Here is a 14901-nt window from a genome sequence, read left to right on the forward strand (position 1 = left end):
GAATAAAAATAATCGATTCCATTTGTCAATAAAGGATTAGAAGGTCTTAAACGACGAAGACGTCATTCTACTGTGCGTTAAAAGAAATATGGCGAATCGTATACGGTATTTGAGAAAATATCAGATATAAACGTTACGTTTCTGGAAAATCATCGGATATTTCTCAAATTTGGTCAATTCAATCGGTAGATAATTCGGTAGCGCACACATCGAAGTGAAGATGTAAAAATATCAATATAATGTCGCTTAAATGAGCCGTTGGTGCGTTTTCCAAAATCTCTTAGGATAATAATATATAAAGATAATTTAAATGAATAGTATATTAAAATACTAATAATATGAGTAGATCACTAGAAAGTTTAAATCCTTTGGATTTTTATTATTGATAATTAAAAAAATCTTGAAGATTTTGATATGTATGCTGGACTACAACGCCGTGGGTCCCAGGTTCGAATCCTGGGTCTGGCAAGTACACATATTGTTTTTCAATTTGTGTCTGTCAGGGTATGGACCTAATAGGTTGAGCAAGTGGCTGACATCCATTTCTCGTAAAAAACAAAATCTGTTAATACAAACCTCTACTCTGTGGAGGCCCATATTATGATCCTATTAGGATCGGACATGGTCGAAAGAATACAGTATACAGACTGTGAAAATTAATTAGCCATACATAAATAAATAAAAAAAAGTTATAATGATTTTCTTCCATATTCAAAATATAATATGATGAATCTGACATTAATATTACAGTAATAACAATATGAAAAAGGTGCAAATGTCAATAAAATAAGAGATCACAAAATAATGTATGCCTGATAAATATTGAATAAGCATTACCTATTGTAGTTGATATAGTCATTATTAAAAATACTAAAAGTATTTAAATCAACGTCATAATGGATTCAGATGGCAGTGAGGAAACTTTCAAATGTAACAGCTTTCAAAAACTAAAAAGTGACTCTCAAGTCAGTCAAAAAAGACCTACAGCAAAAAGTTTTATACGCAAAATGAAAAACAAGGGAAGTATTCATAACTGGATGCTACGAAGCTGTCTATATGTAATATGTGGTTGTATTTTCACATATTTCATTTTTGCTTTGATGGTATATGAGTTAAGCATGTCTGTATTGGTATCAGCAATCCTATGCACTCTATTAGGAGTCATTTTGGTAATTGGAATGGTTTTTAGTGAAAATTTTAGGTGAGTTTACAAGTTGGCGCTAAGGAAATTGGTAAAATGAATAATATCTTTTCATAATATTATGTAATCATATATAGGTCATAATATAAATCAAAGCTTATTCTTCATAACAACTGTTATCATGGGATAAGTATTCATTTTATATTTGTTGATAGAACTGGCATTTACGTGGTAAAACTATACCTATTATGATTGTATAAGAGGCTAGCAACTGGGATTCTTGGAAGCACCGTGTGGTGTTCATATGCTCACCTACGAAACTGACTTGAACTAAAAAAGAGATTTAATCTTAATAATTAATAAAGTCTATCATCTATTTGAAAAAATCAATAATTCAATTGGTCATAAAAAAAATAACATAATCGAGTTTGGAATTTGGACTACTATTAGAGAGATTCATGTGATCTTTATTTATTACAATTCACACGATGGAACTTAGTATCAACCCTGTCAATCATATTCAATCAAACACTTGATGATGAAGTAGGTACTTGTCATTTAGGACCACATGAGACCCGCAGACCTCGGGTTATGCATCACTACTCTAGAACAAGGTTTCCTATAACGTCTTTGATCATAATCCATTTCCAGATGTTTAGTATGCTTGACTTTACCCCAACTGTTCTCAAAGCGTGGCAGGCAAGCACTTTTGGCATATGCTCTCATAATAACACTAACGGGGCCTACCAAAAACACTATAATGAACATTGGCAGACTTTCAGAATCTCTGGTATGCAACCGGGTTAGTATAAAACTCTTTCTATATTCATGCCAGATGTCTCTTGGTCCATAATCTCAAATTATTTTGATGGAGCTGATGTTCCTGGTGATTCTTTAACGCTGTTACGTTTAATTTTTAATCGGTAAGCAACGAGTAATTACAATAATGAATTGATCTGTTGACTGAGGTTTACTTTATCAGAAGAAAAGTCTGTTACATAAATTGATGTGATAGATTACAACTGGTTAAAAATTATTATTTATAGTTGATTCCGAAAATAACCGATGATTTACATAATATTCATCAACGATTCACACAATATTACTATGGCAGTATCTGACAGGCTGCAAATTTTTAACGACACACATTGAATGTAGAGCGAAGCCTTACTAAAATCGCTGTAATACCAATAATTTGTGGCTTAGTATTTCATAATTATTCAAACAGATGTCACTGTGTGTTAATTTTTTTAGATTATGCAAATCAATTGACAGTGGCTAGTAATTTGAGTTTAAAGACGGACAAGACAACTTGTGAAATTTGTATATGCGGCCTGTCGACCTCGTCATCATAGAGTGAGAAAACTCGCTGAAGGAATAGAACCTTTTAAACAAAGATATATTTTAATAGTTGCTTTATGATTACTATCAGAATTCAAAATGTGCAAAAATTGTGCACTCTATGAATGATTATGTATACTAGGTTTCTACAACTCTACGACATCTTTGCCTGCAGTCCTCGAAGATAATAATATTATGTATGTAGCGTCCTATATTTACCTTTGGCGAATAATACTTTCTTTATTTCTCTTGAAAATTTTGAAAGAACGATAAATTGAAGACCTTTTATAGTCTCACTTTATTCACCTAGGTGCTAGACCTATGAATGCACACAAAACCTGAAAAATAAAAGTGTATACCATTATGATCTTTGTGTAGTAATATTTTGCTTTCTTAGGAGCAACTAAAAGAGGCCGGTCACGATTTGAAAAAAGCGATTGAACAGCCATTTTACGCCATCAAAGACTCGCTCAGCAAGATGGTGACGTCTCTACAAGAAAATATTAATAAACTTAAAAGCAAAATTAATTCAATTGAAAATGTGGTTAAGAAAATTAGTAAGCATTTTTGTTCATTTCATTTAAATAGCTATTAATGCAAATATGTAGATATTTGACTAAATTCATGGAAGCAGGAAGTAGATGTATTTTTTGGCCCAATCTTTTCTATCCTGCAATATATTATTACAATGGTAGTACCTGACAGATTGTGAATATTTTCCACACATGTTGAACATCAAAAAAAGCCCTTAATATAGCGGGATATCGATATTTTTTTACTATGTTTATGGCTATTCCATTGTCATTCCAAAAGATGTTTAGGTATGTTAAATATTTTAGCAAATCCAAACACAAAGCATCCAAAATACTCAATCTTGGCTAGTAAAGGAGTTCAAAGTCGAGCGCATACATGCGCTAATTTTGTTTGGCTGCCCTGACAGTCAAGAAATTTATTGATATATTTATTAAATGAAAAGAAAATTTGGTGATCGAGGTACAGTGATAGATAGAGTAAAGATAACATAACATATGAAAATGCAGAGACAGCGCTCGATCGGTCACATGCACATAATGCTGTAGGAATTTTCAGCAAGGCCGACTATGTATGCATCCCTTGAGAGAATTGAACAGCTAAACTGCACCACAGGAGATTTAAGGGTACTCAGTCTAAGAAACTGGAAAGCGTCAGTCTGCACTGAATTGCCCTGTTTGGAAGAAGTTTCTGAGAAGGTCAAGGAGAAATATCAAGGGTTTTAATGTCAGAAATGATGATTATAACTGTGATTGCATTACATTGTTGGTATAATGTTGCATAACGATGGTGCAGATCACAAACCTTCTTAGTCAAAAAATGGGATTTTACAGGGGAAGGTTTAAACTGATTTATTTGATAATGTAAGACTTTTATTAAAAAAAAAATATCCAAAGTCTAATGTTTTTGTGTTTTCTAATGATTGTATAATTTTATTTATAACTAATATAAACCGTATTACATTTATCATGACATAGAAGTATTGTGCACTCAGATTTGTTGAAATATTTGACAAAGGAGGTTTTCCTTTACATTACATTTTATGAGAAAAGCAAATTAGTTTTATTTAAAAAATAATGAAACACTTTGCGTGACATAGGAGTTAAATATTGAATGGCTGCATAATTAATTAATAAATAAAAAATAATGTATATTTAACTAATGTACATGTTTTTAAATGACCAAACATAAACAAAACAGAATCAAACCACACTATGTTATGTATGAAGCTTTTTTTTTAAATTCTAACATATTTAAATTATAAATGTGGTAAAGAGTCATAAAAATGGTGACAGTCCTTTGGATTTGGACATTTTAGTTCCTGAAGGTGCTTGAACTTGTTGGCCGATATTTTTATTTGAACCATGCAATCTTGGATAAACAATTGGAACTGTTATGATCTTCGGTCGTCTCGGTAGCTCTTTAAGATCATGACTAAAATTAATTGTGTACTGGATTTTCCCATTTGGAAGGTAAGCCAAGTGACACAACGTTAACAATTGGATCCCCTTTTTTGTTTCTAGTCTTACCAACGTGTATCGAAGTCACTAGTCCATTATAGTTACTTTTTTTATTATTAACTATCAATAATTCATGGTGGAACTGCATTGTATTGAATTTATTATAATGGTTGTATTGAATCAATGCAACATTATAGTTAAGTAAAACATCATGAGTTACATAGTGCGCTCTATAAGGAAATGACATATTTATGGCTTTTCAAGTAGCCACTGCATACTTAGATGGCAGATAAATTTCCCTGTTCTTCAATTTTCTTTCGATTGCAGCATGTAAAGAATCTCCTTCCATTTACGTGTGTCCAACTTCCAAGTATTTTTGAGTAGGTAATCTCGAATTGATATTTTACTGCCAATTCGAGGAGTGCATTAACTTTGCAAGAATATTGTTCTTATTTCGATACACGCACCCATCGCTCAATATTTAAATGGACTGGTTTCTAATTTAATATGAGATTCGTTAGGTGATTAATCAAGAGATGAAAATGTCGGAGCTTCTAAGTCTTCTTATGAGTGAACTTCATCAAATGTACACTGTGATAATGCCTTATGTATTTGATGTTTCATTACATCTATCTTTGTAAACTCAATAAAGACCCATTTTCTAACGAAACATTGGTTCAAGAAAGAGTGTTAATTGATCCCTACGGCAGTAATGTGACTTCATTCTTGGCAGTGAATCGATAAATTCTGCAGCATATCTTTTCTTAGTATCAACATTTCGCTCATTGTCCTTGCACTGCTGGTTTTGGTATCCCGTGAATGGCATTCTTAGCCCAATTTCTAGCACTCTAAACTCGTATGGTGAAAGTTTACAGAACATTTATCGGAAAACTTCTTTTCTTTCCTCTTTTATCTTTAAGTGGTAGTAATAGATATACTCCCTTCTACATACATCCAGAGCTCTTACATAGCTTCTGATTGGGGTCTATACAATCTATTAGTAAAGAAACGTATGATTTTCTCTGTGGACATGACATATCCAACCAAAAGTGGTCGAAATTCCCGAGTTTCTTGAAACACATGCTTGTGAGATGCAACGTGGACCAAGCTTTCGTTTGTTTTTATTTTTACAGTATGTTTTTTTTACTAATATTGTCTCTAACTCGGTCCGGATATTCCTGTTCTTTCACTCTATTATTTGCAGATATATTTCGTTTCCATGCACTTTGCTTTTGTTTCTCTTTACATCATTGATAATATATGCCTTCCTATTATCTCAGTCGATAGAATATTTTCATTATCTTGAACAGAATCTGAAAGTATAGGTTTGTACATACCGAAAATTCTTGATTTTTATTTGCTTACAATGCTAATCGCATGATCTTTCTACTTCAGGAACTCATTATTTGGGTTTATATTATAAAAAACATAGACCTAAAACCCATTTATCTCTAATAAATCTTTTTGTATATAGTTTTGCTTGTAAAACTTCATTGATAGCTTCATACAATGGACTGATATAGAAGCAATGTGCAGCAACTTCACATCATGTAGGAGGTTTGTGCAGCATAATACGATGAACATGACATAGGAGTTTTAATTAAAAGATCAATAAACTGGGCTATATTTCTCTTTGACATATGAGGTAAAGTTCAACAGATCCGTTAAATTTTTGTTGATTTTTTGATACCATAAAGTCAAAATCGAAAAATTTGACATAGAAGGTTTGTGATCTGCACCATCGATAACTTACATTCATTTTTATTTCTATATTAAAAAGTAAGGTTTTGAACCATTTTTCAAATATTTTGTTGATGACACAGGGTAGTGTATATTTTCTTTTCTTTCTTTTTAGTTTCAATATTTAATTCTGCATTCTCATGGCTGACGTCGGTGGTGGGTATTTGCAATGAGAAACTCGGAACGCCTTACGAGCGTTGCGTCAAGTCGCTTGAAGTATCGAAAAAAAACTGTACCCTCAAGGTACCCAAGGAGTATCTTTGGGCATGCGAGCCGTCAAGTACAGCCCAGGCACTGTGTCACATTGCAAAAGTAGCCGATTATATGTGCCAGTTGGTCGACGTCATCGATGATAAAGTGGTTGAGGTTATACAGGAAAGTAAGATTTATGAATTGATAAATATTTGTATTATTAGTAAGTACCTTGAATACTAAGATTTTTTCTTTGTCTTCGATATGTTTGAATTATCTCAGAAAGTAGATTGAGAGTACTCGTGATTTCCTATATTTTTATTTTAAGAGATTTTTTAACTGATGTCAGCCTCCTGTAGTGAATTTAACAGGTAGTGAGCCCGTCACGCTTACAACATAGATTTCATGATTTTAACTCATGGCGTTAAGAATGATTTAAAGCAATTTCATTATATAAAATATTACAAAAACTCTTTCCATTGTCGAGTCGATTCTACAGTCCCACAAACTTATCTGAAGAACGGTCAAAAATGGAACTACGAACTACCATTTTTAATACGTTATTCGAATGTCGGATTCTGTCGAGTAGCGAGTCTTGATTGGGTAGTTTTTGACTGTGCCTCCCCCATCAATCCTTCAGATAAGTTTGTGGTATTGTACATTTGTCTTTATGTAATGTTTACTTTCTGTTCAGAGTTGGATGCATTAACAAATCGTACAAAAGATATGCTCTATTTCTCTGTGGATGTCTCTCACTCATTTGAATTCGATACAAACTCTTCGAAAACTGGCCGGCAGATAGCATCAGAAGTCATGAAAGACTTGGTCGAATCAACCAAGAATTTTGAGAAAATATTTAGCGTAACTGGAGCCATATTTAGTATTTTTGCATTACTTCTCATATTGAGGTAGGCTTCAAAATGATTTTTATCTCACTAAAATACTACCTATTAAAACTGTGATTTGAGTTCAGAGCCGTATTTGATCCTTGGCTTCCTTCTGACTGAAGTTTTTTTCAGAGTTATATGGTATCGTCAGAGGTTTTTAGCAAGCGATCGGTTTGACAATAATTACATCACCGGTGACTTCAAGAACATTGATGAACAGAGAACATTAAAGTCAAAGATTTCCATATTTCCACTAAACAAAAGAGAGAGGAGACGTTATATACCTGTAAGCCAATCGTAACTACATAATTGTAATTTCCATACAATATAAAGAAATTTCCATTCTTAAACAGAATGTAAAGAAAATATTTTATGCGCATAAATGCATTAAGGTATCTAATGAAAATATAAATATGATTTAAGAATTCTTAAAAATCATATTGTAAATAAATAATAATGTACTACAAACACAAGGTTCACAAAAAAAATTGGATTATTGCTTACACTATTTCGTCTCTGTTCTGGCAGAACACACTAACTGGAGAATACTAGTTTTGAGTAATTTGACTTTGAAGTTGTTAAAATGTTTGAAATAATGGTCTATCATGTGAGTTTTTTAAGTAATCGTAAAAAAGATGACTTTAAAATAAAGACTGTTTATTTATTAAGAAGGTTTCCAGACGGTAAAGTTTGAAATAAGGAACATTTTGGTACTAACTCAATATGTCATTTTTTTGAATTAGTGTTTTCTGCCAGAACAGTGACGATTTATAAATCAAGTTAGTAGTGTCATTACCTTGATTTAAATTACAAAGATGGTAGTCATTTTTTGGCGTAATTTTAACCTGACAAGTTATTAGAAATTATTTGTAATGACACTTAATTGAATTAAAGCTCTCACTCAGTAAGTGAATGATGTGTGTTTTAATCCCACTCGGTCCAAGATGTCTTCTAGGATTTAAAAAAAAGGTATGTTTCTGAAGCTTTTCAAAATTATATAAGTAGGTACCAAAATCAAAATTCATTTGGTTTTTTCAGGCGACATCTGTGAGGTTAATTAGAAGTGAGAAACTAAGTCTACTTAAGACTGCTGTTTTCTTGATTTTGACTACGATCAAAATGGCCATCCACATGGTTGCCGACTATTGCCTCTTTTGGGTGATGGACTTGGTCCATACTTTCGGGATGCTCCAGAGTAATATACCAGGTTAAAAAAATATGATTTCTTTGACAGTGTAGCGAGTTGAGGAAGAATATTTTCTGTACGATTATCTTTTAGCCATGTGGCAACACCAAAAAGTGCATCTTTGTGGCCCTAGATCCCAGCTGTCCGGTTTCTGTCTCCCGTGTTTTTTGTTTACTTACCTTCAACTCACTCATTAAATTGAAATTATCTTACTAATTATCCAAATGGTGTAAGATTCTATTGGGGGGGATAATAAATGATAAGTCTATAGACCAGTGGTGGCGAACTTATGGCACTAGTGGCACGCGAGATGATTTTGCATGGCACGCGAATGTTTTATTTGAAGAGAAAAAAATACGCATAAATGACAGATCGCATCATATAAAAAAATAGCTGGCAGATAAGACGTTCTTCAAGAATAAGCATTATGTTTAATGTCACTGTAATTGTATAGGTCGGTTCTTAGACTTTATGCACCACATATAATATTACCACTAACCTCACCAGGCGGCGAGCGAGCCGCGCTGCGAACCTATGATCATGATCGATTTACAATGTTTGAGACCACTGTAGCGAAAGAATGCCTCATCTGATCGAAGCAATTCTGGTGTCAATTTGAGCTTAAATAACCAAACTAAGTAATTTACCAAACCAAACAAACAATTTCATTTCTACTCACAAAAATGGATGTACCAAATAAGATACTTACAAAACCTTGGTGGAGCTAGTAGTAGTAATTCTGTCAGTTTCAAAATTAGTGTCCCGAAATGTATGGTGTAATTGAAAAAAGTGATATAGCTATATGTGTGCTATGTTCTGTGAGTGGTATCTAGAACACCATCATTTTTTAATAGAATTTTTAAATACTACCTACTTTTTCCCCCATGCTCGGCACGTCAGACAGTCGAAAAATAATATTTGGTAAATTTTGGCACGCCTATGTAAAAAGGTTCGCCATAGACTATGCGTCTCGATTCAATAATCTTACCCCAATGTAACGTAACTTAATATATCTCATAACAGTATCGTTTCACTAAAGTTTATTTTAGTCTCCCTAATAAATGTCTATGAATTTTACCGCCGTATTATTGTCTTAGTGTCCACCGGAGGAATTGAAATGATAGTCACAGGAGACGGCCTATTGGCTGATCTTCACCGCTCTATGGCTGATTCCTTAAATCTAAACGTATCCAGTGTTAAATTTGATCCCAAATCATGCTTACCAATTCCGAACGAGCCCAATTATCAAGTTTACAGGAGAATAGGTAAACGTCTCTCACACTTTAGGCAATGCACACACGACAACCATTTGTGGGTGTGACAGGTCATATGACAGGTGTTCATTGCACGGTCTGTCTGGACATGAGGAATCGATGCAATGTACTTCACAATTCCCACACCAAGTTGGTGGAATATCGTTTGCACCACTCGATTCTTATCGCACATAGTTCCATCTACAGCGAGAACTCTGCATTTCTACGCACTGATTCTTCATGTCTAGACGGACCATGTAATGAACACCTGCCTTACGATCTGTCATATCGACAAGTGGTCGTCGTATGCATGCGGCCTTAAATAATATAACGGCACATGAAATAAACTGTTACAGTTATAAATTATAACTGAATGTTTTAGGTTACATTCTGTTGATTTGCTGGATTTCAGCCATTTTTGAACCATATGGTCTGAGAGTGCGTCACCTTGTGATGTCACACTATTATCCTGAACGAGCACATCATAGAGCACTGTGGCTTTATCATGACATCTTGAAGAGGAGAAGTGAGGAATTCAAGTACTTGTGATGTGTTGAGCTTATGCAAACAATACTATAAGGACATTAAAAAACCACAGATTTGGCATGATTGCAAATTATTATATATTTGTATATTAATTGAACAATAGTTATAAACTTGACAGAATATACCATTGGATACATATTTTAATTTGTGAATCATATTGCTTATGTCATCATAATAGCAGGGGTATAAATTAAATTGTGGTATCCATTGATTCATTTTATGGATAGAAAATCTCTGAGAACTAGACCATTGCTCAGACTTAGTCGTTATATTATTGAAGGTTTGTGTAATAGTGTCAATCAAAAGTACGTTGAAATACATATAGGGATATTGGTTGGTATTTAATGGTTATTGCACAGTAACAGAATGTTAAAGTGCACCATTGATATAAGTCTTTGCAACAACTATAAGCCTAGCTTTATTATATTATGTAGATACCAGTGGCGAACAGTGGAAGTAGGCTGTTAAGATTCAACATTAATAGTGCACACGTCAGTCAAACGTATTTGTTTTCATTGAACTGAGGCTACAATGTATAGATAGTATTTGTTAGTTTTTTAAATTCAATTAAGCCCTGCCAAATTCAAGCCAAATAGGGATGATGGTGATTGTAGTGAGAGAGCATTTATTATTTAGATTTCATATTTAGGGATCTGTTCAACAAGATAACTGTTTGGAAGTAATAAAATAAAAATATTGACTGACGCAACTTTGAGGCATTCGAAAAGTTTACATCATGTTACAGTGTATTGTGCACGTACGCAATTTTATTGTTATCAGTAATACGCTATTATTTTTTAGTTTAGTCAAATTTCAGTGGCATTGCGTTGCACGAGTGACTCCAGTCCGGCCATATCGTACGGTATTAACTGAATATTTTTGTTTGAACGTTACTATCATGCAATTCAAATAGCACGCAAGCGCAGTGAATAATTAAGTAACATAAAGTTGTTATCTCACATCCTGAAAAATATCATTTTGGTGCTATGTAGTTATTCCAACTACATAATACAAAATACTAACAAAATTTTTTCAGGTTGATTTTCATACATTTTTGCTTCATATTTCATTAAAATACGGTACCTAGGCAATAAAGGAATTTAGTATATCTATTGTTGATTATTTTTATAGGTAGCATTTTATCAATTATTAAGAGACAAATAAAAGACAAGTTATCAAAAGATAAACATGACCAGGAACGCATCACATTTCGGGACTATTTTGGTGCGCGCATTCCGTAAGAAACACATATATATTTCAAGATAAATTAAGAATCTATGCATAAAATTTTTAAGATCTGTGCGAAAGGAAAAAAGCGATATGTCTTGAAGATTGAAAAACTATTACCATTTTTCAATCTTCAAGACATATCGCTTTTTTTTATAATTTCTATGAAAACATGAGAAAAAGGATGAGTCGAATTAATACCACTGAATTAGTAAATTCCACACGGAAACATTAGAGTTCTCATATAAAGTAGTCCAAAAATGAATCTTCAATTATTGGCTTGCCTGAAAAATGGTGATTTTAGGCTTTGATCATCTTTTCCCTTTCTTACGAATTATTTTTTGATTTAATTGTAATGTTTGGAAATATGTTTTAGTTGTCTGAGATGGCTAATGGAAGACAAAATAGAAGAGTACTGTATTATCTGCGGTGATCAATTGAAAGACCTAAATAAGTATGCGGAAAATAATAATTGATTTGTAAAAAGTAGTACACAATAGAAGTAGCAATCGGTATAAAATATGAACTTATTCCATTACTATAAGAAATAACTTAATAAAACTTTCATACATAATTCTGAAAACACTCATGAGAAAATATAGCCAATAGAAAAAATCTTTTTAAAAAAAGTAAGACACCCGGTAGAAATCGAACCTGCGTCTCTTGGGTATCGCTATCTATACTGTCACCTACATTATGCCAATACACGAGTGAATGATTGGTTTTGCTCATTTTGAAATGAAATAATAAAACAATTACATATTTATGAATAATTTTCAACAGATGTTTATCTCCCGAATGTCCAGGAAGATTCTGTAACGATTGTTTCGAGGACCTCAACAGAATATGTCCTGTATGTAAGATATCAGACGACGCAGGGAGCTGTACTGATTTTAGCATAGAAAGGTGACTTATACATATTATTTTTATGTTTTCAATATCAACGTTCTTTTTCGTGTCCCTAAATGTTGAGAATCGTGATCCAAGTTATGTCACTCTAGCGATAATAACTTTATTTAATAATAAATAAGCCGTAGTGAGTATCAGAAACAGGCATTTTCGGCACGATATCATTTAGCCGTGTGGTAACTGAAAACAGTGCTTACAGCAGGTGGCACTTCCTTCACAGCCCTTCTGTTTTCAATATTTTTAATTAATAATTACAATCATTTATTTTACAGAGATTCATCAGATGAAGACAAAGAAACAGGTAAATTATCTTTGTAAATATAAGGTAAATCGAGTTTATTATGTAATATATTTTCATATACATGCACTGTTGGATTATTATATTGACGAAGTGTGTGAAAAATAAAATGACAGTATAATTTTTGTTCTCTCTAAAGTTTACTTTGCCGGAATCATATCGTAAATTTTTTGTTCTTTCGTAATACACAAATAAATACAGATGAAAGTGATGGAAAAATGAACTCTTAAGTTGTGATTATAATGAGATGCACGTCGCATACTGTCACGGTGACAATTTAGTCTATAGTTTCGTCATTTTGCAGAACATTTTGAACGAACATTCTTCAACCGCTAAAAACAAAAACACGCGATTTTGATGAGTCGAAAATGTGCAGGTTTCGATGCAGTGGGGTACAACGTGAGGTGACCTCATTGTTGTTCTGGTGATTTCGGCAGATTTTGCTAACTGACAATATACATTTAAAGGTTCAAAATGTGCTACGGGATGGGAGCATCAGTCTGATAACATTTTAAATACCAAGAAAAACGACATTACATACTTTTTTCCCGTAACGGCAGCTTACTGTGACGTCATGTGATAGTACGCAATGTGCAGAATAATATAATCACAACTTTATCTGCACTGTAATGAGGGCCTATGTCCAACTGCGTTAATTCTTATGATACTGTCCGACAAGAAGATCTAGGCAATAATCCGAAGTCGCTGGAGTCGAAGTGCTATTAACTAAATATGAGGGGCTTGCCAGTCCACAGTTTTAACATGTGTGGTTTAACATAGCCGGAAGTCGTTGCGGTTTAAAAACAAGAGGGGCTTTAGTTCACAGTTTTAACACGTTGACAAGAAGATCTTGTTCGACTGTAGATATTATGGTTTTTTCTCACTAACGTCTGATGTTTACCCCATAATATATACAAATACATACCTAGTAAAACTGATTTGTTTTTAGGGTGACCATTACAGATTTTTGTCCGATGACCTTTTCTAGGAAAAGTAACCATCTTTCTGTTCAGACATTGTATGTAATGATTCATGTAGATATATCAATGTTTACAATTATACAAATTAAATTTAGTTCATACAGTATTATTGAAATTTTTAGCTTCTGAAGAATTGTACTACACTGATAATATGTCGACTGAAGATGAAGTGTCAAAACGATTACTCAACACAAAATTTGGGAAACAGATGACGCGATTTGATACATCTGACACTGAGTCCACTGGAACGATTTCAGAGTAAAAATTACATGAATTAATATTACCTAAATAAAAATATGCCAGGCAATGGGATGTATTGAGTGCATCCATGGGAAATATTAACTTCAGCCAACTCTTCTTCTAATCATCGGGTTTCTGACTCCCTGAAAAACCCTCGATCAGTGACGGTTTTCCATGTAGCAGATAAGGCTGTAGTGGTCAATGACCTCGAGCATTGTCATCATAATTTCAACATTGTAATAATTAGCAAATCATTTAAACTATCGCACAATAGTCGCATCTCCAGTCAGCATATTTTACACGCGTGACATCGAAGTGCAATAATGCAGAGGCCAGCAGATTTCTCAATAGCAAACTTCATCAACAATGATTCGCTATTTACCGAATATTCACATATATAATTAGCGGGTTATAGTTGATGAGGGGCTCAGTCTAAATACCTATTAGTATCAATCATAATCTCCGTCCGATCAGTGAGTTTCGCATAAGTCGCTACTGTCCCACGAGTCCGGACCTCGGGACAATAACACAAGTATTGTTACATAATGGTCTTGTATCGACTGTTTACGCTGCAAATAAAAACTCGCTCCTGCATCCATCGGAGCAACCACCAAATCTTGACTTCTCATCTCTCCTCCTGACTCTTCATCTACACCTCCTAGTCATCCCAAACACAGCGGCTTCATCCCCCACCAACGAGACTTGCGAAAAGGATGTCACTTAGTCAGAAAGTGTGACAAAAATCAACATAATTACATATTGCTATATTTTTAAAACCCAGTGGCAATTCTGCATACGTAAAATTTTCACAAAGGGGCGTCTAAACCCATTAGAGGTCTGGGCCTCCCCGTACCTTACCGCCAGTCGTTGATTACTCAACGTGATTGCGGGATGCAAGGCTAGTTGAGGGCTGGAAGGTCTGGAGGCATTTTATGATGGTCATATTATGCTCTTCTCGGAAGGGAATGGT

General features: G+C 33.7%; 1 protein-coding gene across 1 annotated transcript; it reads left to right on the forward strand.

Annotated features, from left to right (window-relative positions):
• The first annotated feature begins 958 nt into the window (after nt 1-958).
• LOC147065103 (DC-STAMP domain-containing protein 2-like) lies at nt 959-10280 on the forward strand. The gene is made up of 6 exons (XM_085956931.1): nt 959-1201; nt 1793-1943; nt 7444-7578; nt 8331-8487; nt 9576-9743; nt 10114-10280. The coding sequence occupies exons 1-6, from the start codon at nt 1008-1010 to the stop codon at nt 10278-10280; spliced, it is 972 nt and encodes a 323-aa protein (XP_085813057.1). The 5' UTR covers nt 959-1007.
• Nucleotides 10281-14901: the final 4621 nt, after the last annotated feature.

Source organism: Rhyacophila brunnea, unplaced genomic scaffold, assembly GCF_057557595.1.
Source record: "Rhyacophila brunnea isolate RB1 unplaced genomic scaffold, BYU_Rbru_1.0 scaffold_6, whole genome shotgun sequence".
Taxonomy (NCBI): domain Eukaryota; kingdom Metazoa; phylum Arthropoda; class Insecta; order Trichoptera; family Rhyacophilidae; genus Rhyacophila; species Rhyacophila brunnea.